General features: G+C 47.5%; 1 protein-coding gene across 8 annotated transcripts in view; it reads right to left on the reverse strand.

The window, feature by feature from the left end:
* ANKS6 (ankyrin repeat and sterile alpha motif domain containing 6) overlaps window positions 1–23,255 on the reverse strand; it is a 64,734-nt gene that overhangs the window by 31,598 nt on the left and 9,881 nt on the right. For 4 of the 8 annotated variants that reach the window (XR_008668223.2, XM_055350042.2, XM_055350041.2 and 1 more), the window contains exons 3-12: window positions 21,455–21,499; window positions 20,576–20,780; window positions 19,091–19,197; window positions 16,813–16,961; window positions 15,107–15,305; window positions 14,289–14,338; window positions 10,732–10,935; window positions 8,744–8,851; window positions 7,749–7,899; window positions 4,926–5,095 (exon numbers count right to left, since the gene is read on the reverse strand). Coding sequence is in view for 7 of the 8 variants with exons in the window: in XM_055350042.2 (XP_055206017.2) it covers window positions 4,926–5,095; window positions 7,749–7,899; window positions 8,744–8,851; window positions 10,732–10,935; window positions 14,289–14,338; window positions 15,107–15,305; window positions 16,813–16,961; window positions 19,091–19,197; window positions 20,576–20,780; window positions 21,455–21,499 (1,388 nt within the window). In the remaining variant the exon portion in view is untranslated. The remainder of the gene's footprint in view (window positions 1–4,925; window positions 5,096–7,748; window positions 7,900–8,743; window positions 8,852–10,731; window positions 10,936–14,288; window positions 14,339–15,106; window positions 15,306–16,812; window positions 16,962–19,090; window positions 19,198–20,575; window positions 20,781–21,454; window positions 21,500–23,255) is intronic. The other 4 variants (XM_019033676.4, XM_031014558.3, XM_031014557.3 and 1 more) reach the window with 1 other exon arrangement.

The raw sequence follows: 23,255 nt of genomic DNA on the forward strand, positions 1-23,255 counted from the left end.
TAGAACTCCTCTCCCCCAACAATAACAACAGAATGCACTTTCTTTCCAATTGCCTATGAGAAATTCACCAAAAGAGATCACATTCTAGGGCACAAAATAGACCTCAAAACATTTAAAGGGATAGAACTAGAAACAGAACTATAATCAAATTAAACTGAAATCCCCAACAACAGAAAGATTTCTGGAAAACTAACAAATAATTGAAAAATAAACAATACATTTCCAAATAATCAATGGGCCAAAGAGGAAATCTCAAGAGAAGGGGAAAATATTTTGAATGGAATTAAATTAAAATATATCAAAATTTGTGGGATGTAGAAAAAGCATCACATAGAGGTAAATTTATAGCATTAAATATCTGTATTAGAAAAAAAGAAAGATCTCTAAACTGTAATCTAAGCTTCCACCATAAGGAACTAGAGAAAGAAGATAAAACCCAAAGGAAGTAGAGGGAAAGAAATTATAGATAAGAGCAGAAATCAATGAAATTGAAAACAGAAAAATAGAGAAAATCAATAAAACCCAAGTTGGTTCTTTGAAAACATCAATAAAATTGATAAACTTCTAGCCAAACTGATTAAGAAAAAAAGAGAGAAGTCACAAATTACCAATAAGAGGAATGAAAAAGGAGACATTCCTACTGATCCTATGTAATAAAATAGTAATAGATACATACTACTAACAACTGCATATCCATAAATTCAACAACTTAGATAAAAGGGAATAATTCCTTGAAAGATACAAAGTACAAAAACTCACCCAAGTAGAAATAGAACACCTGAATAGTCCTATATCTATTAATGAAATTCATTCTGTAAGTTAAAACCTTCCAAAAGAGAAAATGGCAGGCCCAAATGGTTTCCCTGGCAAATTTTATCAAACATCTAAGGAAAAGGTAATAAGAATTCTACACAGTATCTTCTAGAAAACTAGAAGAGGAGATAATACTTCCCAATTCATTTTATGAGCCAACGTGACAGTTTTTTCTTTCAGTACTTTAAAGATGTCACAACACTGTCTTTGATTTGCATGATTTCTGACAAAAAGTCTGCTGTAATTCCTATTTTTGTTTCTCTGTATGTAATTTCTTTCAAGAAAAGGCTGCCTTCAAGATTTTCTCTTTGGCTTGTTTTCAGTAGTTTAAACATAATATGGAGGGGTACATTCTTTTTGGTATTTACCCTATTGAGCGTTCTGTGAACTTCCTGGATCTGTGGTTTGGCATCTGTCATTAATTTGAGAAAATTCTCAACCATTATTTCTTTTCATTTTTTAAGCATTATTTCTTTACATATTCCTTCTGCCCCACCTCTCTCTCTTCCTTTAGGGATTCCAATTACCTCTATGCTGTGGTATTTGATATCATGCCATGACTCCTGAGTACTGATGTTTTATATGTGTTTCTTCTTTCTTCTCTTGTGATTCAGTTGGGGTAAACTCTACTGACCTAACTTCAAGTTCACTGACTATTTCCCTGGCTGCCTCAAGTCTACTGAGGTGCCTGTCAAAGGTATTTCTCAACTCCATTACTGTTTTATTTCTAACATTTCCATTGGGTTCTTTCTTATAGTTTCCATCTCTACCAAAATAGTTACCCATATGATCTTGCATGTTGTTTATACCTTCTATTAGGACCTTTAACATATTAATCACAGTTATTTAAAATTCCCTATCAAATATTCTAACACCTTTGTCAGATCTGATTATTATGATTGCTTCATTTCTAAGGAGTGTGGTTTTTCTTGACTTTTTGTATGTCTTGTAAATTTTGCTAAAAATTGGACATATTATATAGTAGAGTATAGACTAAGATTTCTAAGCATAAATGAATATATCTTTCTTCCTACTAAGCCTTTAATGCTCCTTCTAGCTGATTATATGCCTGAGTGGAAAAAGAAGACCCTCCCTGAGGTTTTGAAAGACTTGCCAAAAAGCTGGCTATACTACTAATATATTCTTCTCTCTTTTCTCTGCTCTTTCCATGAAGACAGACAATCCCAAATAGAATTTCTGATAAAGCAGGAGATAATTAGTATATCCCCACAGATCTATCCCAGCCAAAAGCAAAGAAACATGATACTCTGGACCATATGGGCAACATACTGGGGAAGAGGTGGGTAAATATAAGATTATTTGGGATTCCGTGAAATATTTGAATTGTTCTCAATATCCGTTGAGTGGTAGGCTGATTGTGTTAATGACATCATCTCTACCCCTCCCTCTGCATGTAGTTCTGTGTGCTCTCCTGCCATAGGCATACTAACTTGCTTAAACAACCTGATTGGCTTTCAACCCATGCCTTCAGCCACTGCCATGAGAACATGTCCAAGCTTGCTGTAGACACATGTGGCTCAGTTGTCCTGGCCACCTCAGCCACCAGCCAGGTGAGTGATCCTGCAGACCAGAGAACTGCCCACATAAGTCCAGATTAAACTGCTGACCCACAGACACACAAGCAGCTAAGTAATGTTTTTGTTTGAAATGACTGAGTTTTAAGGTAGGAATAGAAAGCTGATATATCTAGTAGGCCTTTAGGCCTCCAGAGATCTGGGAAGATTTGGTGCACACTCTAACACCACCTATGCTGTGTCTCTTGGAGCTCATATCACACTGATTCACGGCCCTGCTAGATGCCATGCCTTGTGGATATTCCACCATTACAGCGAGTTAGTTTAAGCAAAGTACAAAAACCAGATTCAGGAGGCTCATATTTTGAATACTAACTTCTAATTTTTACTAAGGTTATCTTTGAAAAAGCACTTCATGTCTCTATTTTGCTGCTGGGATAGAAAGCCCACTTCCGTGTCCTTTGATTTAAGACTGTGGTTTCTATGAGCCCTGGACTGGGCTGGTTCCAACAGACGCTCTGGCAGGAATAACATTCCCCAGACCCTCCCCTGAGAGCCTCATTCAGGTATGCTGGGGTGGAGCCCAGAAACCTGAATTTTTAGATAGCTCCTCAAGATCATAACATACTATTAACATTATGTTACAAATGTCAGGTGATCATTGAAATGGATGGTTTCCCCAGTTTACTGCTTCCTGAATGCATCTTTTGATACAATCTCCTTTCATGAGAATATACTTATATATAATGTATGATCAATACATCAAAATAATAGTTAATATAATAGAGAATAGTTAATATAATTTATAACTTGGAAATGCCTTATTTCCAATAAAAATTAAAGGAAGCTAACATATAACACATCCAATAAGACCATCAGAATAGAAACAAAATTTTAGACAAGAAACACTATATCAAAGCCTCAAAACAGTAGGCTTCATGAGTAGCTGAGTTTCCTAGTAGCAAAGGCAAAGAAAGAAATACAATAATTCTAAAAATTCTTACTATCTGATAAAATAAAATATATCAAAGTATCAGTAGAGACTTTTTTCCTCACAGCCGAATTATAAAAGGAACTTAATCATATAGGACCTATTACACAAATTATTTTGAAGATAAAAAAATGGAAAATAAGCAAATGTGTAGGGAGAAAATCTTTTTGGAGCTATACTGCGAAAGGAATCTAATTATATAGGTCCTATTGAACAAGGGATCTTGAATAACAAAAAGAGTTGTGCAACCAAGAGTGGCTGGGCAGAAAATGACTATTTCTCATATGGTACATGTACATCCTGGGAGCATAAATCTCTGGAGGCGCTTCTTTGGTGGGCAAAGGTCCATGGATGAGGGAGGCTTTCTGTGTTTGGACTTTCCTCACTGAAGGAAGCTTATGACATCTAAGAACTATGAAGAGTGGGGTTTTGCCTGGACATCGAGTCCCCTCAGAGGAGGAAAAGGTTATGCTGCACTACTGGGGAGCCACTTGGTGGAGGAGCCAGTTCACACTCACGACTAGGAACCCGCACTCTGGGGGCTCACCCAGAAATCAACCAAGGCAAAGAGGTTCAGGAGGCAGAGGCAGAGTCTGAAGACACTAAAAAACTTCTTGTTCCAGGAAGGCATCTAGGTTTTCTTGCTTACTGCATTATCTGTAGATGCTAACAATGTGGTGACTGTTCTCTGGCTGCATTAATGGAAGCACAGTGCCCAGAAGCAGGGAGACAAGGTCCCGGCTCTGTCCTGCTCATGTCCTTCCTTCAGCTCCTCCCTTAGGCCATGCTGTCACCTCTGGAGTGCTACACAAGTTGCTCCCTCACCCCAGAACAGTTGTACCAACACCCCTGGCCCACCCACACCCCTTTTACCTGGCTCCATTCTCATCCTTCAGATCCCCATCCAGATGGCCCTGATGCCCTCAAACCTGGGTAGGGCCCCCCACCTGTGCCCCTACAGCATCCTTCCTGCTCCACAACAACCCCTATCACACTGAGCTGTGACTGCCTGTGTCCTTAGAGCAGTTGCCAAATTTCCCAGTTCACAGTTGGATCCTTACTGTTAGCTGTGCCAGGCACAGAGCAGATGCTCCCAGGATGTACACAGTGGATGAATAAGGTTGAAGGACAACAAAGACTACTAAGAACGCTGTCAACAGGAACAGCCAACACGGACATGAGCTTACCCTGTGCCAGGCCCTGTTCTAAATGCTGAGGTGTGGGGCTGAGAGCTGAACCCAGGCAGGTTGCTCCTCAACTCATGCTCTTAAACCATTCATCCTCATCAATGAACAAATGTGTGCAGTGTGAGGCTGGGTGACCTGTGGGACTGCAGGAAGTGGGTGTGTACCCTGCCACTGTGCAGCAGCCCAGTGCCCCTCAAACCTGGAGATGTGAGGGGAGGTAAACGCCTGGTGCAGAGGACCGTTTCAGCTCTTCTCATGCAGCCCAGGAGTGGCTGGCTGGAAGGGGCCTGTCTTTAGTCCTGTCCCATGACTAAGGCACTGCCCATGCTTCCCGGCAAGTGGGCCATGTTAGGACAGAATCTGTGAGTGTAACAGGAGGAGGCCACACAAAACAAGCACCTTGCCAACAGGAGCGCTGCCACCTGCAGGGGAGGCTGGAAGCTCAGATGGGCTGGACCCCGGTGCTGGCCCCACAGGACTTGACCGATGGCTGGGTTTCTGCTCCGATAATCCGGCTGCTTTTTTCCTCTGGGCAGCGATTTGGGACAAGACATTGTCTATGCTGCCACCTGAGGAAACACAAAATGAGTGAACACCAAGGGCACAGAGGGCTTACTCCAACACAAGGGTGGTGGACTGTCATGTGATGACTGGGTTGGAGCCAGTCTCCCAGACTCCCTTCCCCATGTGGCTCCAGGACAGGACTGATCACAGGAGAACTCTGCAGGAGAACCAGGAGGTAGATGTTTAGGCAGCAGGCCCTGTGCTGCGAAGGCGTAATGGTAAGAGGTGGGAAGCAGCAGCACAGGCAAAACCCAGTCCATCCTCGCTTTCCCCGTGCCACGGCCAGCTTGTGCCAGCCCCCACCAGGCACAGATGCAACACCCTGCACTCGATGCCCACAGGAGCCCTTCTGCAGTGCCGGCCAGCAGCTGCACAGACCATCTTGTCTGGCTGCACCAGGGCTTCAGGAGGGCTAGTGAGCGATTGGTCCCTCACCCTTTGACTCTCCCTTTATGTGGCCACCTTCTGACACGACTGAGTCAATAAATTCCCAATTCCATAATGCTCAGAGTGCTCTGCTCCCTGACTGAACCCTGACTGCCATTCTCCCTCACCCTGCTTCCCAAATCTACTGGTAACCTTGAACTATTATAAAATAAAGGGGCCAGGTGCAGTGGCTCACGCCTGTAATCCCAGCACTTTGGGAGGCCGAGGCGGGCAGATCACAAGGTAGAGATCGAGACCAGCCTGGCCAACATGGTGAAACCCTGTCTCTACTAAAAATATAAAAAATTAGCTGGGTGTGGTGGCGGGCACCTGTAATCCCAGCTACTTGGGAGGCTGAGGGAGGAGGATCGCTTGAACCCAGAAGGGGGACGCTGCAGTGAGCGAAGATCGCACCACTGCACTCCAGCCTGGCAACAGTGAGACTCTGTCTCAAAGAAAAAAAAAAAAGAAAGAAAGAAAGAAAAGAAGAAAGTGATAATACTCAGGGCTGGGGGGTGCTCAAGGGGGGACACTAATGACTAATATTTATAGAGGATTTACTACGTGCCAGGCCCTGCTGTAAGTATTTCACATGTTTAAACAGAGCCATTCTGGAGGGCAAAACATATCAAAAACCTCAAAAATAGGCATACTCACAAACTCAGCCACCCTGATTCCAGCAAATTTAAATAAATGAAATCACTGAACATATAGATGAATATGGAGGCATGAAGGTATTATGTAGGGAGGTATTACCTATAAAAAGCAAAAATCTAGGAACAGCCTCAGTGTTCAACACAGGGAATTGGTTAAATGAACTGTGATGCCTCATACAAATGGAATACTGTTTGATTATTAAACAAGGTGCTGTAGATATATATGTATCAACATAAAAAGATGCTCACAATCTAGCAATGTGAGGAAAAAGAAAAAAGCAAGTTACAGAGCAGTTTATAGTTTAGAAAGGCACGTGGTTCCAAGAACAGGCTCTGAAGTGAGACTGCCTGGGTTTGGATCCTGGCTCTGCCAACTAATAGCTATTTGACCCCGGACGAGTTATCTAACTGTCCTTAGCCCCAATCCCTCATCTGTAAAACAGAGGTGGTAACTTCACTGCCTGCTGGGGCACTGAAGGAGATAATTCATTCAAAGGGCTTGGCATGCTACTTGACAAATATTAAGTGCTCCATAAATTATTGTGCCTTTTTATAAATATTCATAATCTATAGAAAAACACTTTCCAAATATATATATATGAAAATGGTAATGATGATCTGTAGTGAGTGAGATTATACTTTGTTTCAGTCTCTTGGCTCATCTGGTCTTAAAGCTTTTTCCACTAGAAGCAGGGTGGCTGATATGGTTTGGCTGTGTCCCCACCCAAATCTCATCTTGAATTATATTTCCCACAATTCCCGCGTCATGGGAGGGACCTGATGGAGGTAATTGAATCATGGGGGTGGGTCTCTCCTGTGCTGTTCCCATGATAGTGAATAACTCTCATGAGATCTGATGGTTTTATAATGAGGAGTTTCCCTGCACAAGCTCTCTCTTGCCCTGTGCCATGTAAGATGTGCCTTTCAGCTTCTGCATGATTGTGAGGCCTCCTCAGCCTGTGGAATTGTGAGTCCATTAAACCTCTTTTTCTTTATAAGTTACCCAGTCTCGGGTATGTCTTTATTAGCAGCATGAGAACAGACTAATACAGTGGCCTTCCTCCAAAGCTGGTTTTGGTTAATCCTGGATGACCTTAGGGAGGACTAGAAAGTATGCTGCAAGCCCATAATAACTTTGGGGCACTCTGCTTTGAGACCTAATTGCCACCAACTTGCTGTGTGACCCTAAGCAAATCTCTTGCCCATTGTGAACTTCGGTTTCCTCATCTGCTCAATGAAGGGGCAGAATGAGAAGCTCTCCAGGGTCTAACCTTCAGAGATTTTAAACACCATGAAAACATCATGCACTTCCCTTAATCTCTTGTAAAATTTTACAAGAAAAAAAAAAGCATTCTGGACTTTATTTTCCTCCATCTCCATCCATCTGCATCCCCAAGAAAATGTGTAAAACTCTGAATTGGGAATTCACTGAAAAATCTCTTAGCCACATTAAGGAGAAAGTGCCTCTTGCGCGGTCATTCCTGCGACTGTCTGCAGCCTGAATATCCGGGCAGCGCACACCCTCAGTCCCAAGGGATCACCCCACCTCCCTGAGTGACCCTGCCCAGCTACTCACCTGAGCGGTTAAGCAGCTCCCCACCGTGCCGGCTCACACCTACCCCACTGGAGCCGCCCGATGAATGAGGCGAGTGGTTGAAGTTTCCAGAATTGGCAGAAGAGGCTGGGCTTCTGGGGAGGCTTGGAAATTTAACAGGCCTGACGGGTGTCTACAAGAATAAGGCAGGTGCAGCACTTAGGGAGGCTGCTCCTCCCTCCAGCCGTGCAGGATCACAGTGTGTGGGTTCCTGTGCTCAGCTGGTACACACCCCACCAAAGCTTGCTGTGCCCAGCATGGCCCTGCCAGGGCCCAGCTGGGGAGTCCCTGAGGGATGGAGCTTGCTTCTATGTGCTGACAACTTGCCCATTAGCTCAGTGAATCCATGTCACGTCATTTCCCATGGGCCACCTTGCTTTCAGTCTCATTCAACTCCAGGGCCTTCCAGGAAAAAACCTGACCATGTTATTCACTGACAACCCATGGAGGCCTCAGCACATCCAGGACAAAATCCAGCCCCCTCAGCACTGCCGGGCGCAGTGACCACCTCCCCAACTCCAAGCCTGCTTCCGTGATGCTGCCTCTATTGGTCCCTCAGCCTGAAATGGATCTTCTCCTCCCCACATCCTTTATGGTGTCTTTCCTGGCCCCATTGTCCCTGGTGCCAGTGCTCCTGGTCACGTCCTCTCCATCCTGACCTCACTCCACCCTCTGCTTCACTTGCTGTGCTCCAGGCACACCAACCTCCTTTGGGTTTCCTGCTGATCTTTTTTGTGCCTTGGGGCCTTTACCTAGGCAGTCTGTTCTACACGGACCCGGTGGCTCCTCCCCATCCTTACCCTACTTCTCCCACAGCGGCCCCTCCCGGTCCTTGGCTCTCAGGTCTCGGAGACCTTCACTGCCTAAGCGATATAATATGGGCTCTGGTCTAGGGTGGGCTCCCGTGTAGGGCAGGCTCCTCGACACACGGCTGTGCTCCCTTCCAGCACCCTCTTCGCTTACACTGTAACTCTTACCATGGCTTGTGAGTGTACATTTACTGCGGTTGCCTGTGTGTCTGATGCCCCAGTGGACTGCCAGCTCGATGGGGACTTGGTTCTCTGCTGTATGCCTGGTACCCAGCTCTGGCCTCGGCACAAAGAAGGCACTCAGTAGATGTGATTAAAGGTTGCAGTGGGCTGAATTGCAGCCGCCAAAAAGATACACAGTGTCCTAATTCCCAGAACCTTTGACTGTTACCTTATGAGGCATGAGAATGAGGATGAGCTTATATGTGCTTACCTAAGATGTGCCTAAGTCAAGGATTTTGAGAGGAGGAGCTTATCCTGGATTATCCAGGTGGGCTCTAAATGCAATCACATGTATCTTTATAAGAGAAAAGGCAGAGGGAATTTTGACAAACAAGGAAGCAACGTGACCCTGGAGGCCGAGACTGGAGTGATGCAGCCACAAGCCAAGCGAAGCCTAGAGTCAAGAGAAGCTGTCAGAGGAAAGAACGGATCTCCCCGGAGCCTCCCGAGGGAGCGGGGCCCTGCTGACACCTTGATTTCAGACTTTCTGCCTGCAGGACTGTGAGAGAATACATTTCTGTTGTTTTAAGCCATGCAGTTTGTGGTGACTTGTTACAGCAGCCATAGGACACCAAAACGAAGGTCCTCTTGTTGGTCCTCTACTGTGGGCACTCCTAAGGGAGAGACAGTGACAGATCCCAGGGTCCTGGCCCCCTACTGTGGGCACTCCTAAGGGAGGGACAGTGACACGATCCCCAGGGCCCAGAATGAGGCCCCTCTGCTGAGTAAGCGAAACAGAACACACTTGCAAAGGCCATAGCTCACGTTCTCTCTCCCTCTACCTGGGACGCTGCTGCCTGCACTCCACTGGGGAGAAAACTCTTCCACAGCCTGCAAATCCCAGCTCAGCTGTCGCCTCTTCCTGGAGGCCTCCTGAGTGCCCTACCACACACGGTCACCTCTCTGGCGCTCCCACACTCCTAACACTGCTCCCTGCCTCATGTTCTGTGCCTGTGTCTTTGCCACCCAGACCACCATCTCTTCTAGGGCAGAATGGGGCTGACTGGGCTACATGGCAGTGGGATTCAGTTAATGTTCACTGAGCAAATGAAGCAAGTCAAGTTGATGTTCTGTCCCTCTAGGGTTAAATTCTCAAGGAAACACAGCCATAGAAGAAGTCTCAGGGATGGGTTCTACAACTCCCCCCTGTTCCTACCTGATCGAGAACAGCAGACTATATGCAAACCTGTCCTGCCTGTTTTGAGAGCATCTCCAGGCGCCAGGCTCTTGGTCTCCTGCAGGTGATCTGATACTATCATAGCCCTAGGAGGCAGCAGTGAGTGCTGGGGTCAGCCCCATCGTATAGAGATAGAGGCCACAAGTTTCTCCAATCACCCAGCACATGGCGACAGGGTCAGTCCTGAATCACTTCGTCTTGCCCATTTGCTGCATCTACCATCTAGATACAGGTTACACACAGATACCTTCCACACTGATGAGACTGTCAATTTCAGAAACAGACCAAGAGCCACCAAGTTAGAAATCACTACGGTCAAAAGGACAGAAGTCACACTCTTGGGCACAAGAAAACACCAGTAGCACACACAGTTGCCGCTGAGTGTTTGCTCTTGATTATGGTTCCCTCACACTTGGCTGGTGATCTTCAGCTATTACTCCCACTCCCTGGGTCCCAGTTTCCTCATCTACTAAAAGGAAGGTTGGATTAGATAGATCAGGTCTTCAAACTGTGCTCCTTGGAGATCTAGGGTTCCAGTGAGGGGACAGATGTTCCCTGCTACCTCAACATTTTAATCTATTTTCCATACTGAGTTGCTCTGTAGGGCTTCACTAGACAAAAGGATATCATCCATTCAAAAGAAAAAAAAAGTTGCAACCCCTCTGGATTCGTCGGTTTGAGGTCCCTCTGCCTGGAACACACCATGATCTCAGTGAGCAGTGAGTGATGTGTAAAAGTGTGTCAGAAGACAACTTACAGTGTCTGTGCCCCCGCCGCCCACCGGGTGGCCCCTGCTGGCTCTCTGGGGCAGCGCAGTCTTCATGGGGTCTGCCTTCCCATTGTGACGCGTCCGGGACCGATCAGAGCTCCACAGCTCAAAACTGGAAGGGGGTAGGAATGGGGGGATGACTGCTTTCAGCTTGTCACTCGGGAGTCTGGTGAGGGGAGCTCCGTTTCGAAGCTGAAAAGACAGGCTGAGGGTTAGACAAGCCCCCAGGAGGGCTCCCAACTCTGCAGGAAAGACTCCATGTTTTTCCTGCTTCTTGGGGCATGGCACCACCATCCGCCCCTCCACCCAAGCCAGGAGCTATGTGGCATCTACAGCTCTCCTCCCAGTAACCGCACAACACCCATGTCTGCTCTGCGCCAACACCAGGCCTCTTCTGGATCTCTCCTCACAGCAGCAAGATCAGAATGGGGCAGAGGAGACAGAGCGCCAAGGAGAAGCAGATGATGTTGGTGTGCTGTGGGGGAGGCAGGGGAACTGGGAGAACACAGAGGAGGGGTGCCCCTGCTGCACAGTGAAGGCACCTTTGTGGGAACTGAGCTGAGCCCGAACGACAGTTTAAGCTGGGCCAGTGAGGACCAGGAGGGGCATTCCAGACTGAGTGAGGGGCCAGAATATGGAAAGGCCTGGAGCCTAGAGGAGCAGGACATGGGTGCAGTGCTGCAAGGAGACCAGCATGAGCAGCCATTGGGAGTGAAGAAGGACGCGGGAGGTTATAAGGGCTAGGGCCCAGCACCACTCTCTTCCCCAGCCCCCCACATCCCATCTTGCTCCAGCCACGCCTCCTGCTGCTGACATTTAATTGTAATTTAATTTTTAATTTTGAAAATGTGATTTGGGGGTCAGTATAAAATCTACACAGTAATGACTGTTAGATCATCAAGGAAGTGTTCACAGACCAAGCTCACCTTAATTAAGAAAAATAGTGAACTTTGTGCCAGATGGAGCTTTGCAGCAACGGGCATCCCACAGCTAAACTCGCCTCGGGAGCCGAGCAGGCGGGCATCTCCACACTGACGGCTGCACATGCCCATCAGCAGGGCAGCCGGGCCACCCCACCCATTAAGGGGGGGGGGGGGGGAAACACTGGCGCCCTCTACAGGGCATGAGCAATTGGGGAAGGAGTACACCTCCGGGGTTCCCAGGCTGGCTCTGTCCTGCTTTTCTGAGTCTCTAAACAAGCGCTGTCCCCTCTTTCCCTCTAGACCACAACAAGCTCATCCAGCAAACGGGGTTGAGTTGGAAACTCACAGCGACAAATCCACCACCACAAAAGGGTCTTTTCCCTCCCTGGGGTAACAGTCTAAATTGTTGCTATCTTTCTGGAAGCCAATGACACTCACAACCTTTGACCCAGGAATTCCATTTCTAGGTATTCATCCTGAGCAAATAATCAGGCAAGTGGGGGAAACGAAGGTATAGGGACATTCATCTGAGCTGTTAAAATAACAAAAAACTAGAAATCCCAGAGTCTGACAGTTCAGTCTTGGATAAAGAGACATGTTCCTACACTAGAATGTTCTAATGTAGCCATTAAATATGATGTGGCTACATGGTGTTTTATGACATGGAAAAGATGGTCACAACATATAAATCACAAATAAATTGGATTCAACACAATATGGGAAAGATACTAACAGTGCCAACCTCAGGAATATTAAATGAGCTGATATATGCAAAGTGCGATGAATAGTAGCTGGTACCTAGTAAAAGCTATGGTATTTGCTATTATTATATACAACATCATATCATATTTATACATGCTAAAAAACTGCTTATAAAAAATACTCAAAAGACATATCCATAAAAATGCCAACCATGGTTATAGTTGGGTGTGTGATCAGGGATGAATTTATTTTCCTTCTACATGTTTTACTGCTTCTTCCAAAATTTCTAAAATAGCATTTCTGTCTTCACACCAAAAATAATTATTGCTATTTAATAACATGATCAAATGTCAGGCAGCACAAGCCCCCACAGTCGGTGTTAGAGCCATCAATTTACACCTGTTGGGGTGGCAGGGAGCCGTGGGCAGATTGGGTCAGGACCCCTCGCTGGGCTCTAAAGTTCCTGACACTGCTGATGCCTTTTCTGGGAGCCCCCTCTGCTCCCTTGTCCTCAGCAATACTGCCCTCTGCTGGCTAGTATTAGGGTCTTAGCGCTAAAGGGACTGAAGTCCAACTTTAACCACTAAGCTCTCATGTCAGAGGAAACGAACGTGAAACCCAGAGAGGGGAGGTAACACATCCAAGTTCACACCACGGAGCTTATTCTGGGCCAGACACTATGCTAAGAACTTCCTGGGAGTGATCTTGTTTAAAAACCATAACCATGAGGGATCCCCGAAGTCAGAGACTGCAAACTGTCCCCCAGTATCTACTTTTCACATCTTAGAAATGACACCCCTAATGTTCATTTAGATGGGCACAGGACCACTTGGAACAAAGACTTCATTTCCCAGCTTCCCCACTGTGATTTAAGCAGAGTAGTTGCCAAGAACCTTTTTTTTTTTTTTTTTTTTTTTTTTTTTTTTTTTTTTTTAAGACAGAATCTTGCTCTGTTGCCCAGGCTGGAGAACAATGGCACGAGCTTGGTTCACTGCAACCTCCACCTCCCGGGTTCAACCAATTCTCCGGCTTCAGCCTCCCGAGTATCTGGTATTACAGGCGCCCACCACCATGCCCAACTAATTTTTGTATTTTTAGTAGAGATGAGGTTTCACCACGTTGGCCAGGCTGGTCTCAAACTCCTGACCTCACGTGATTCACCTGCCTCCGCCTCCCAAAGTGCTGGGATTACAGGCATGAGCTACTGTGCGTGGCCCCAAGAAACTTCCTTAAAGACAGCTGGCATGTGCCCATGGCTACCTCTTCTCCCCTCCTCTCTCCTGCTGGCTAGAATGAGGCCGTCATGGGCCAGAGCTCTGGCAGCCATCTTGAACCAAGAGGTGACCTGAGAAACAGAAACTACACATGGGGGACCAACAGGCAGAAAGGACTCAAGTCCCTAACTCCAATGAGCCATATACTAGTTCTGGACTTTGTTTACTTGAATGAAGTAGGCTGCTATCTCATTTACACCATTGTTACTTGGGGATTTTCCGTTACTCACAGTTGACCCTAATCCTAATACATCTCTAAGTTACAGATGAGGAAACTGAGGCCTCCCCAGCTGGAAACATAGCCTCCTCTTTGACTCCTCTCGCCCTGGTTCTCCACAGCCCAAATGGTGAGTCTTCATTTCTCATGCTGCCCATCAATTCCTACCCTCAATCCCCTGCCTCCATGAGAACAGGGCCAGGGCTGACACCCAGCGGGTGAGCACCAGCACAGCCCTCTCCACAGTTTAGAGCTGGCATCTGATCTGACTCCTCAGTGCCAGAGCTAAGCCCATTGTTACACATTCTCATCACCAACCCTATCTGTGACCACCACAAAGACAGACAAACGCCTACATCCCTCCTTGTAAATCAATCAACTGATGATTGCCGGAGACCTAAAATGCTTTTAGAAAAGCCCCACACTCACCATGGTTGTCAATAACGTGTCTTCCTTTTCTCCTCTTGTGCTCCCAGGACCTGAGAGACAAATGGAAATTTCCTGAAATGACCCCTCCACGTGTCCACAGCATAAGGATGAGTGACTGGGGCAGGCTTCAACCTGGAAAACCAACTCTCCTGGGTGCTTAAATATTTAATAATAATTGGTATTCGATATTTTAATAGAAGGAAGGCATTTAAAAGGTATATTGGAGCATGTTTTCAGCTTTCCCATAAACCACTGCCGTGCTGAGTCAGACAGTGGTGCCCCCAGCTCAATAGTCTGTCTCAGAGGTGGTGCCAGAGGAGCTAATCCGGTCATGGGGAATCTGACTGTTAGAAGAGATCTTATCTATGTTCCAGTCAGTATGGGAATCTCCTTCAGCAAACTGACAAAGTTATCCAAGCTGTTGAATACCTTGAGTGACGGGGAGCTCACTACTCACACCCTCCCAGTAACTCATTTTATTTCAAGATACTTTCAGTGTCATAGACCAATCACATTTCATAGGTGGGGAATACCACCTATCAAAGGCAAGAGAGAGGACGACTCCCTGTCGTCCCTCAGCAGGTAGTGTGGGACAGGAACCTGGGCCTCTTGCCACTGGCCAGCACCTTCTCATTCTATCACACTCCTGGTGGTTGTGTCCCTGCCTAAGTATCTTTTCCACCAGACCAGCCTCTATGCTCCAGTGTCACATTCCAACATCATCTTACCCGACAGCAACCCAGGCGGTAGGATGAAGGGCAGAGGGTACAGGCTCAGACCATTCCAAAAATTCTACTGCACATGCAGACTTTTCTCACCATTGTCTTTGGTCACAGGGGCTGCATCAGGGAGTGCAGAGCGGCTTGTCTTGTCCTGGGGGACAGCCCTCATTGTGGAGTCCAGAGCTGGCTCAGGCTCTTCAGAGAAAGGCAAAGGCTGGTTGCTGGACAGCCCACGGGGCAGCGTCTGCATCAGTTTGAGCTTTCGGAACCGATTGGACATTCGGTTCCACCAGGACTGTCAAAGGAACGCAGAGCAGAAGTCATGCTCCAGGAAGGGCAAGGAGAGCAGGCCCAGGACCTGCCAGCCCAGAGACAGTGACTACATTCACATGTGCCTGCCCTCCCCTCTCCTGGGGCCCAGACAGACATTACTGATCAATGATAGCACCCATTCCCAATAAGCCATGGTTACTCACTAAATCTTTCCTGACCCAGCCCTTAGGCAGTCACTTCCAACAGCCTGGAGGTGGCAGTGAACCCTATTTGCCATCCCTCATCTAATCAATCTCCTAATTGCACAGATTGAGAAATGGAGACCCAGACAGGATTGCTGACTTGCTTGAGGTCTTACAGTGAGACAGGGACAGATGGACGCAGAGGCAGCTCCAGATTCCTAAGCGTCTACAATTGCATAATCTCCCTCCTCCTGCTCTGGTGATAACGTGAGAGGCATCAGGATCTCTATACCAGGGCCTGGGCCAGCTGCTCCTATAGCTGAGCCTCACCTAGAGAGGACAGGCACTACCTCCTGGGAACGCTTGTAACCCATGACCACTCAGAGGTTAATGAACAGCCACGAAGGGCATCTATGAGGGCCTGCCTGTGGAAATGGCAGTAAGAGCAGGAATGAAGGGAGCTATGAGAACAACACAGTCAGGAAGGAGGCAGAGCTTGAGCTAGCAATGGACACAAAAGGAGCGCCGAGTCTGCAGCCCTCAGAAGGCGCTACCACCCCATGCAGACTGGGGAGGTCGGCAGACAAGACCAGTGTGTTGTTTTGTTTTCTCAGGCATAAAGTAAGTTTGATTTCAAACAAGTAGAGCAGGATGTGGAAGATGAGAAATCCAAAGAGAAAGTCTCAGCTTGCAGTTACAAGCAGCCACCAGAGCTTGTTTCTGGTGTTTCCAGGAAGCTGGCAGGGCCTGTGGACTGCAGGGAGACCCCAGAGTGGCATGATCAGCAAATATCCTGCACAGTAAAGCAGAGGCTGCAAACGGATTCCTTGGGAAGAGAAGTGTTTGCTTTGGCCAGCTCAGTACTACATCATGCAGAATTTTCTAAAATTCCCTGTACTTATAAATTAAGATTCCATATCAAAATCTGGATTTCTATTTTTTCCTTTAAAAAAAAAAGAGAGAGATCTAGTAATATGGACCCACATTCCTTTTTGAGACAAGCTCTTGTTCTATCGCCCAGGCTGGAGTGCAGTGACGTGATCTCAGCTCACTGTAACCACAGCCTCCCAGGCTCAAGCAATTCTCCTGTCTCAGTCTCTAGAGTAGCTGGGATTACAGGCGTGGACCCACATTCTTACAAAGCAGCCACTGTTGCCACAACATGGTCACAGTCACCCCAGTTTTTCCTGGTCCCCTTTGTTTCCTATTGCTCAATGCCAGCTCACCCGCCACCCCTGCGGGGACTCCCCAGCATAAACCAGCCTGGGTGCACAGGAGGCAGCAGGCTCCCCGCCAGCCCCCATCTCCCTGGCCCCCTAAGCCCCTTTAAGACAGGAAAAGGCAAACCTTCAGTCCACCCTTGTCATCGGGCAGCACTGGGATGCTCCAGGGCTGTCGGACCTTCGAGTGGGGCAGGGGCGGCTGGTGGCTCGGCCGGCCTTTGTCTTTATTCACCTGCATGCAGACAGATGCCAGCAGTCGAACAAGTTCCGTGTCTATGGACACAAAAGGCAGCATTTTACCTGCAAATATGTCTGTTGGGCCATAAGGAGAAGACTCAAGATGACCCGTTAGACTTAGAACTCAGCCCTGCAGCTCCAGGGTCTGTGTAATTCCAGAATCAAGGCACCTGCCTCTCCATCTGATCTTCAAAAGGTGGCAAACAAAGCCAGCAGGGCTTAACCTACTTAACCAGAAAGAAAAACCGGAAGTCCTCACTCATGAGGAAGGCAGGGGGCAGTGTGTTTAAAAGTGCAGGCTTCACAGCCAGGCTGCAGAGGTTCAGATTCTGCTTCTGTCCCTCCCTGGCTGTGTAACTGCAGGTAAATTATAAAGCCTCTTTGTGTGTCTGTACAAGTCAGTGACATTAATACCCACCACATAAAGGTATCTTGTCAATTCACGGGAATTCCTTTAGAGCAATACAAGTGCTTTAAAAATACTAAGTATTATGAAGTTATTATGAACCCAACTCAGTTATATAAAAAAAGCATTGCAAAAAAGATTGAGAAGAAACTACTCCAAAACTATTAACAATGCTCTTTCTTGATGACTATTTCTTTTTTCTTTTTTTTTTGGAGACAGAGTCTTGCTCTGTCACCCAGGCTGGAGTGCAGTGGCACAATCTTGGCTCACTGCAACCTCCACCTCCTAGGTTCAAGCGGTTCTTTGCCTCAGCCTCCCATGTAGCTGGGGCTACAGCGCCCGCCATCATGCCTGGCTAATTTTTGTATTTTTAGTAGAGATGGGGTTTCATCATGTTGGCCAGGCTGGTCTCGAACCCCTGGCCTCAAGTGATCCACCCACCTCAGCCTCCCAAAGTGCTGGGATTATGGGCGCGAGCCATCCACGCCAGGTTATTTCTTTTTTCTCTCCAAGTATTCAATAATAGGCATGAGTTTCTTCAAAAGTTTTGTGTAAACACTTCATTTAAAAACCCAGTAGGCAAAATATTCCTAGGAATAGACTGTTTTATTGGGAAAGGGAATAAACAGCAGTGGAGGCTAGGGAGAAGAGGAACACTGAAAAGATGAGTTTCTCAGAAAAAGTGTGTATGAGATCCAGTGAGAGTGGCTAGGGACTGATTCCGAATAACAAACTCTTGCCAAGTGAAGAAGGTCTCCAACGAGGTGGAGTGGGATCACTGGACTTGGGGCACAGGACTCCAATCCTCTGGCTGGGACAGATCACTTCCCGAGTCTTGGCGACCTCATCTCTTAAAGAGGATGTGAACCTCTGCTTCCCCTCTCAGACCTCTTTGAGGGTCAAACAGAACCAAGTGTGCATCTGTGAAGTGCAGGGGCCTGCAGCAGGGAAGGGGTGGCAAGGGTGGCAGTGCTGTGATGAGGAAGGGCATGCCTGCTGGCTACCCCTCTAGCTAAGAGGGGCAGCAGGTGACTTGCAACTGCAGAGGTAAAAGTCTTCTCTCCCCACAGCCAACAGCTAGAATCCCAGCACAGGGTTCAAGCCTAGTGGGTCAGAAGGGCCTCGGGGCTTCTCTCTCTCTGGGTTGAAACTCCAGGTTGATACGAAAGACGACAGATCAGAGACCTTTCCCCTTGAGCTGGCTAACTGGAAGCCCAGGTCCCAAAAGAGTACCTGTCACAGCAGGGGAGGGTCAAAGGGGAGTAGGAGGTACCAGTCGAGGCCAAAGAGGGGTGGAACTAACGGCCACATTCCCAGTACACGACCCTTGACCCTGCAGCCTCTACCTACACAATTAAGCTGAGACGGCCATCACTCTATCTTCCATTCTGCTTATCAAAGGGGACTTTATGTTTCCACCTGAGTGACTCAGGATTTCTGGCTGTGAAGCACAGATGCCATTCTAGGGTGTGTGTGGACTGCAAAGTCAGACACGTCTTATTTTCCTTCCCTCTCTAGAGACTCCTAGGAGGTTGGTGCTGGAAGAAGTCCCCGGGGCCACCTGGTCCAAGTCCAGCGCTTCACTGGGGAGGGAATGAACTTGCCTAAGATCATGCAGTAAGCTCCTGACACTTGAGAATGACTTTCCCCCACGAATAAGCAAGTGCTTAAAACACAAGTCACAGAGGAGGTGGCTGTCTTGACTCCCAGTCCAAGAAACGCTGGGTAGATTTACAACCCTTTTCTTGAAATTACCTACCGGGATCATTCAGCAGCATCACGAGGTCAAAGGCCGTGTATCCATTTTTTGCACGAAGAGTGACATCGGCCCCTTGGTTTAGCAGATATTTCACAATTTCCTTATTCCTGGGAAAAAATACTAGAGTTACGTTCACTGAAAGGAAAAGCATGGCTTTGCTCCTGGGCAACAAAACCAACATTAACTACAAAGGTCTCTGAGCATTTAAGAAGGACATGGAAGGGCAAACAGTCTCACATTCTCTCATTCCCTAGCACGTGGGCAGGTCAAGCAGGAACATGATTTAAATCAAAGTCTAAGTGTTCCTTCCAGGAACAAAATGAAGACTGAGGCTAGATGCGGTGGCTCACACCCGTAATCCCATCACTTTGGGAAGCCAAGGCAGGAGGATCACTTGAGCCCAGGAATTTGAGACCAGCCTGGGCAACATGGGGGGCCCTGTCTCTACTAAAAATTTTGTTTAAAAATTAGCTAGGTGTGGTGGTGCAAGTCTGTAGTTCCAGCTACTTGAGAGACTGAGGTTGGAGGATGCTTGAGTCTCGGAGGTCAACGCAGCAGTGAGCCATGATCACGCTACTGCACTCCAGTCTGGCAACAAAGTGAGATACTGTTGGAAAGAAAAGAAAAGAGAAGGGAAGGGAAAGGAAGGGAAGGGAAAGGAAGGGGAGGGGAGGGGAGGGGGAGGGGAGAGGAGACAAAACCAAGGGCTCTGCCCAAAAATCACTGACCCCATGGAGACTCCACTTCTTCCACCCTAAATCAGGACATCTCCACTGGGAAAGTCTCCTACAGACCAAGGTGTCTGAAATAAAATTTCGTCTTGGAATTCAAGACTCATCGAATAAGAAAACAAACTGTTTTCAGATGACACAGGAAAGTGATCTGATCACCTAAAAGAGGGCAAGGAAAGAACCTCTAACTGGGAGTCAGATCACTTAGCAGCTACAAGATGCCCACCCCAAAGACGAGGCCTCCAGGAGGATGACAGCCCATTCTGCTGGGATGATCACATAAGGAGTTCATAAGCACCCTGTAAACACTGAAGCCTATTCAAAAGGAGAGGGGTAGGACACATCTCACCATCAATCATCACAAGACGACAATGGTATGAATAACCAATGTTTACTTCATACAGGAGCTACTCAAGGAGGTCACTATATCTCAATGTGAAAACTCCAATGAATCAGTCACTGTGTTCAACTGAAACCAACCTAGAGAACCTTATCTCTCTGCATAAAATGCTCCTGCTGCATGGTTTTTCAGGGCCACTGTGAAATTCTGCGATGGGGGAACAGGAAATCTGGACACAGAAGGGTGGGAATAAAATGAGCCTGTGCCGCTTTTTTTTTTTGCATGCCTCAATGTCGTCATAGTCCTGGGGTTTGTATGCAGCATCTCAGGACCAGAAGAGCCCATTGGGAACCTCCATCTCAGGCCAGAGCATCTGTGTGGCCTTGTCGCTGAGGGCGTGGAGCTGGCACTGACCCATGGTAGGTTGCCTGCATGAGGGCCGTCCAGCCATGCACGCTGTCCTGCTTGTCAACATCCGCGTGCCTCTCCACCAGCAGCTGCACCAGAGCCAGCTGCCCCGTAACAGCTGCTAGCATCAGTGGCGTCGCCCCGTCCCCATTGACCAAGTTCACGTGGCTGGGGTCTTCATCGGCAATCTCTTTGACCAGCTGGAAGTTTCCTGCAAACACAAGCAGGAGTCCGGGTGATCTGTGGGCCTGGTACCATAGGCTGATTTCTCCTGTGGTTCATGTAACAAACACTTGCTGGCCCTGCTCTGCCTCTGCAGTGGGCTGCTGGGCATCATAGGGGATACTAAGAGGGGGTCAGAGATAGCCCCGACTCTCAAATGCCTCAGTCTAGGTGAGACAGAGACAAACACGCGAATGGGCAGAAGTGTTACCAAAAGACAGAAGTGTTGTTAGTGTCTTCAGAGAACAGATGAAGGAGACAGAAGAAGACAGAAGGAGAGTTCAGGTCTCGCTGCGGGGTGAGGATCGGGAAGGGCTTCCTGGAAGCAGGGTCTATATCAAGAGAGAAAATTTTAGGCTAAATGCCTCTTTGTCACAAAGAGACTGGAGTGGGTATGCAGAGAGGCATTTCAGATGCAGGAAGAGCTAGGGCATAGCTAGACAGTGTTTGGCTGGAGTGGGGCCGGAGGCCATCTGGAGTCTATGTGTAGAGCTCTACAATAAATACTGGCCTCCAGGATCTGAACTTCCAAACACCAAACACCAAAATGCCTGTTTCTTTCTCAAATACCCTGGGTGGCCCTGCAAAGGACTACAAATATTAGGTTGGGAGAATGTAGCCCTGTATTCTTAAATATCCAAAAAGATTTTCTAAAGCGCTTACCCATTTTCAATGCATGGAAAATATCAGGTCGCCTTTTCTCCTCATCTGGGTAAACAAAGATTTTTAAAGTTAACCACGGAAAGGTTTAATATAACAGAAAAGTCACAAGGGTGTAACAACACAGCCTGGCTTTAAAAAGCATCTAATTCTCAAAAGCAATCTAATTGGAGACCTACGTAATGGACAAATCCAGCAGCTCTTCTGGAAGGTTTATTACCCAAGAACATCTGAAAACACTTCAGAGACAGATCTTGCCAACAAAACACGAATGAGCAGCAGATCACGGCCCTAATCTCATGCAAATAAAGCAATCATTTTTAGGCAAAACAAACGTTGGCATATCCTTTCTTAGATATACTGAAAAGTCTTGGGGTCTTAGAAAATCCTGGATTCCTATGGACATTGTTTAAAAAATTTTTTTCTTCTAAAAACTAAATGTACAATCATAATTCCAAATCAGAGGACCCCTGAGATATCGAGCAGCTGAGCTCTAAGGAAGTTCACAGCCACAGCCAACAGAAGAGCCAATGCTCATATTTTCTTTCCCTCCCATGTAAGAAGCAATCAGAACATGCTCCCTCCTCCAAACCTGCAGACACAGCTGGCCAAAAGCCGCTGCCCAACTGGGCATCTTCATGCTGTACCCTGAAGCCCAGCTGCTAGGCTGGGGCCAGACCCCATGCCTACCTGCACAGCTGAGCCTTGCTGCAGCCGCCAGATGTTAGCCCCTCCCTCACATGCTCATCCCACACCTTCCTCCAAGCTTGGGCCAGCAGGTACCCCATTCCTGTCAGAGCAGGCATCCTCATGGCCAGTCTGCTTGCTGGGGGGCTGAAGGCAGGCCTTCTGCAGCCTTTAATTGATCCTAGGGTATGGAGCAGCTGCCAGAGGGCACTTGTGACTCTGGGCTGACTCAGGTCCAAATGAGCCCTCTTGAGTAACTGGGAGGAAGCTGCAGCCCAGGGCAAGGAGCACAGAGTGTGGAGTCAGTGCATGTGAATTTCAGCGCACATTTTTAGAGTAAGCTGCCTCTTCATCACAAATGTGGGGATAGCATCCCTCTCACCTGGCTGTTGCAGGGATCAAATGATAATGTTAAGGCGCCATTCAAAGAGCAATTACTTTCTTTAACAACCAGCAAGGTAAACCCCAGAATTCTTTTTTTGAGATGGAGTCTTGCTCTGTCACCCAGGCTGGAGTGCAGTGGCGTGATCTTGGCTCACTGCAACCTCTGCCTCCTGGGTTCAAGTGACTCTTGTGCCTCAGCCTCCCGAGTAGCTGGGATGACAGGCACACGCCACCACACCCAGCTAATTTTTGTATTTTTAGTAGAGACAGGGTTTTGCCATGTTGGCCAGGCTGGTCTCAAACTCCTGACCTCAAGTGATCTGCCCGCCTTGGCCTCCCAAACTGCTGGGATTGCAGGTGTGAGCCACTGCTCCAGGCCAGAACTCCAGAATTCTTTTTTTTTTTTTTTTTTTGAGATGGAGTCTTGCTGTGTCTCCCAGGCTAGAGGGCAGTGGTGAGATCTAGGCTCACTGCAACCTCTGCCTCCCGGGTTCAAGCGATTCTCCTGCCTCTGCTTCCAGAACAGCTGGGATTACAGGCACCCGCCACCGCACCTGGCTAATTTTTGTATTTTTAGTAGAGATGGGGTTTCATCATCTTGGCCAGGTTGGTCTCGAACTCCTGACCTCGTGATTCACCCACCTCCGCCTCCCAAAGTGCCGGGATTACAGGCGTGAGCCACCACACCCGGCCAGAATCCCAGAATTCTTCATGGGAAGTACGGACACTGCCA

Source organism: Gorilla gorilla, chromosome 13 (assembly GCF_029281585.2).
Source record: "Gorilla gorilla gorilla isolate KB3781 chromosome 13, NHGRI_mGorGor1-v2.1_pri, whole genome shotgun sequence".
NCBI lineage: Eukaryota > Metazoa > Chordata > Mammalia > Primates > Hominidae > Gorilla > Gorilla gorilla.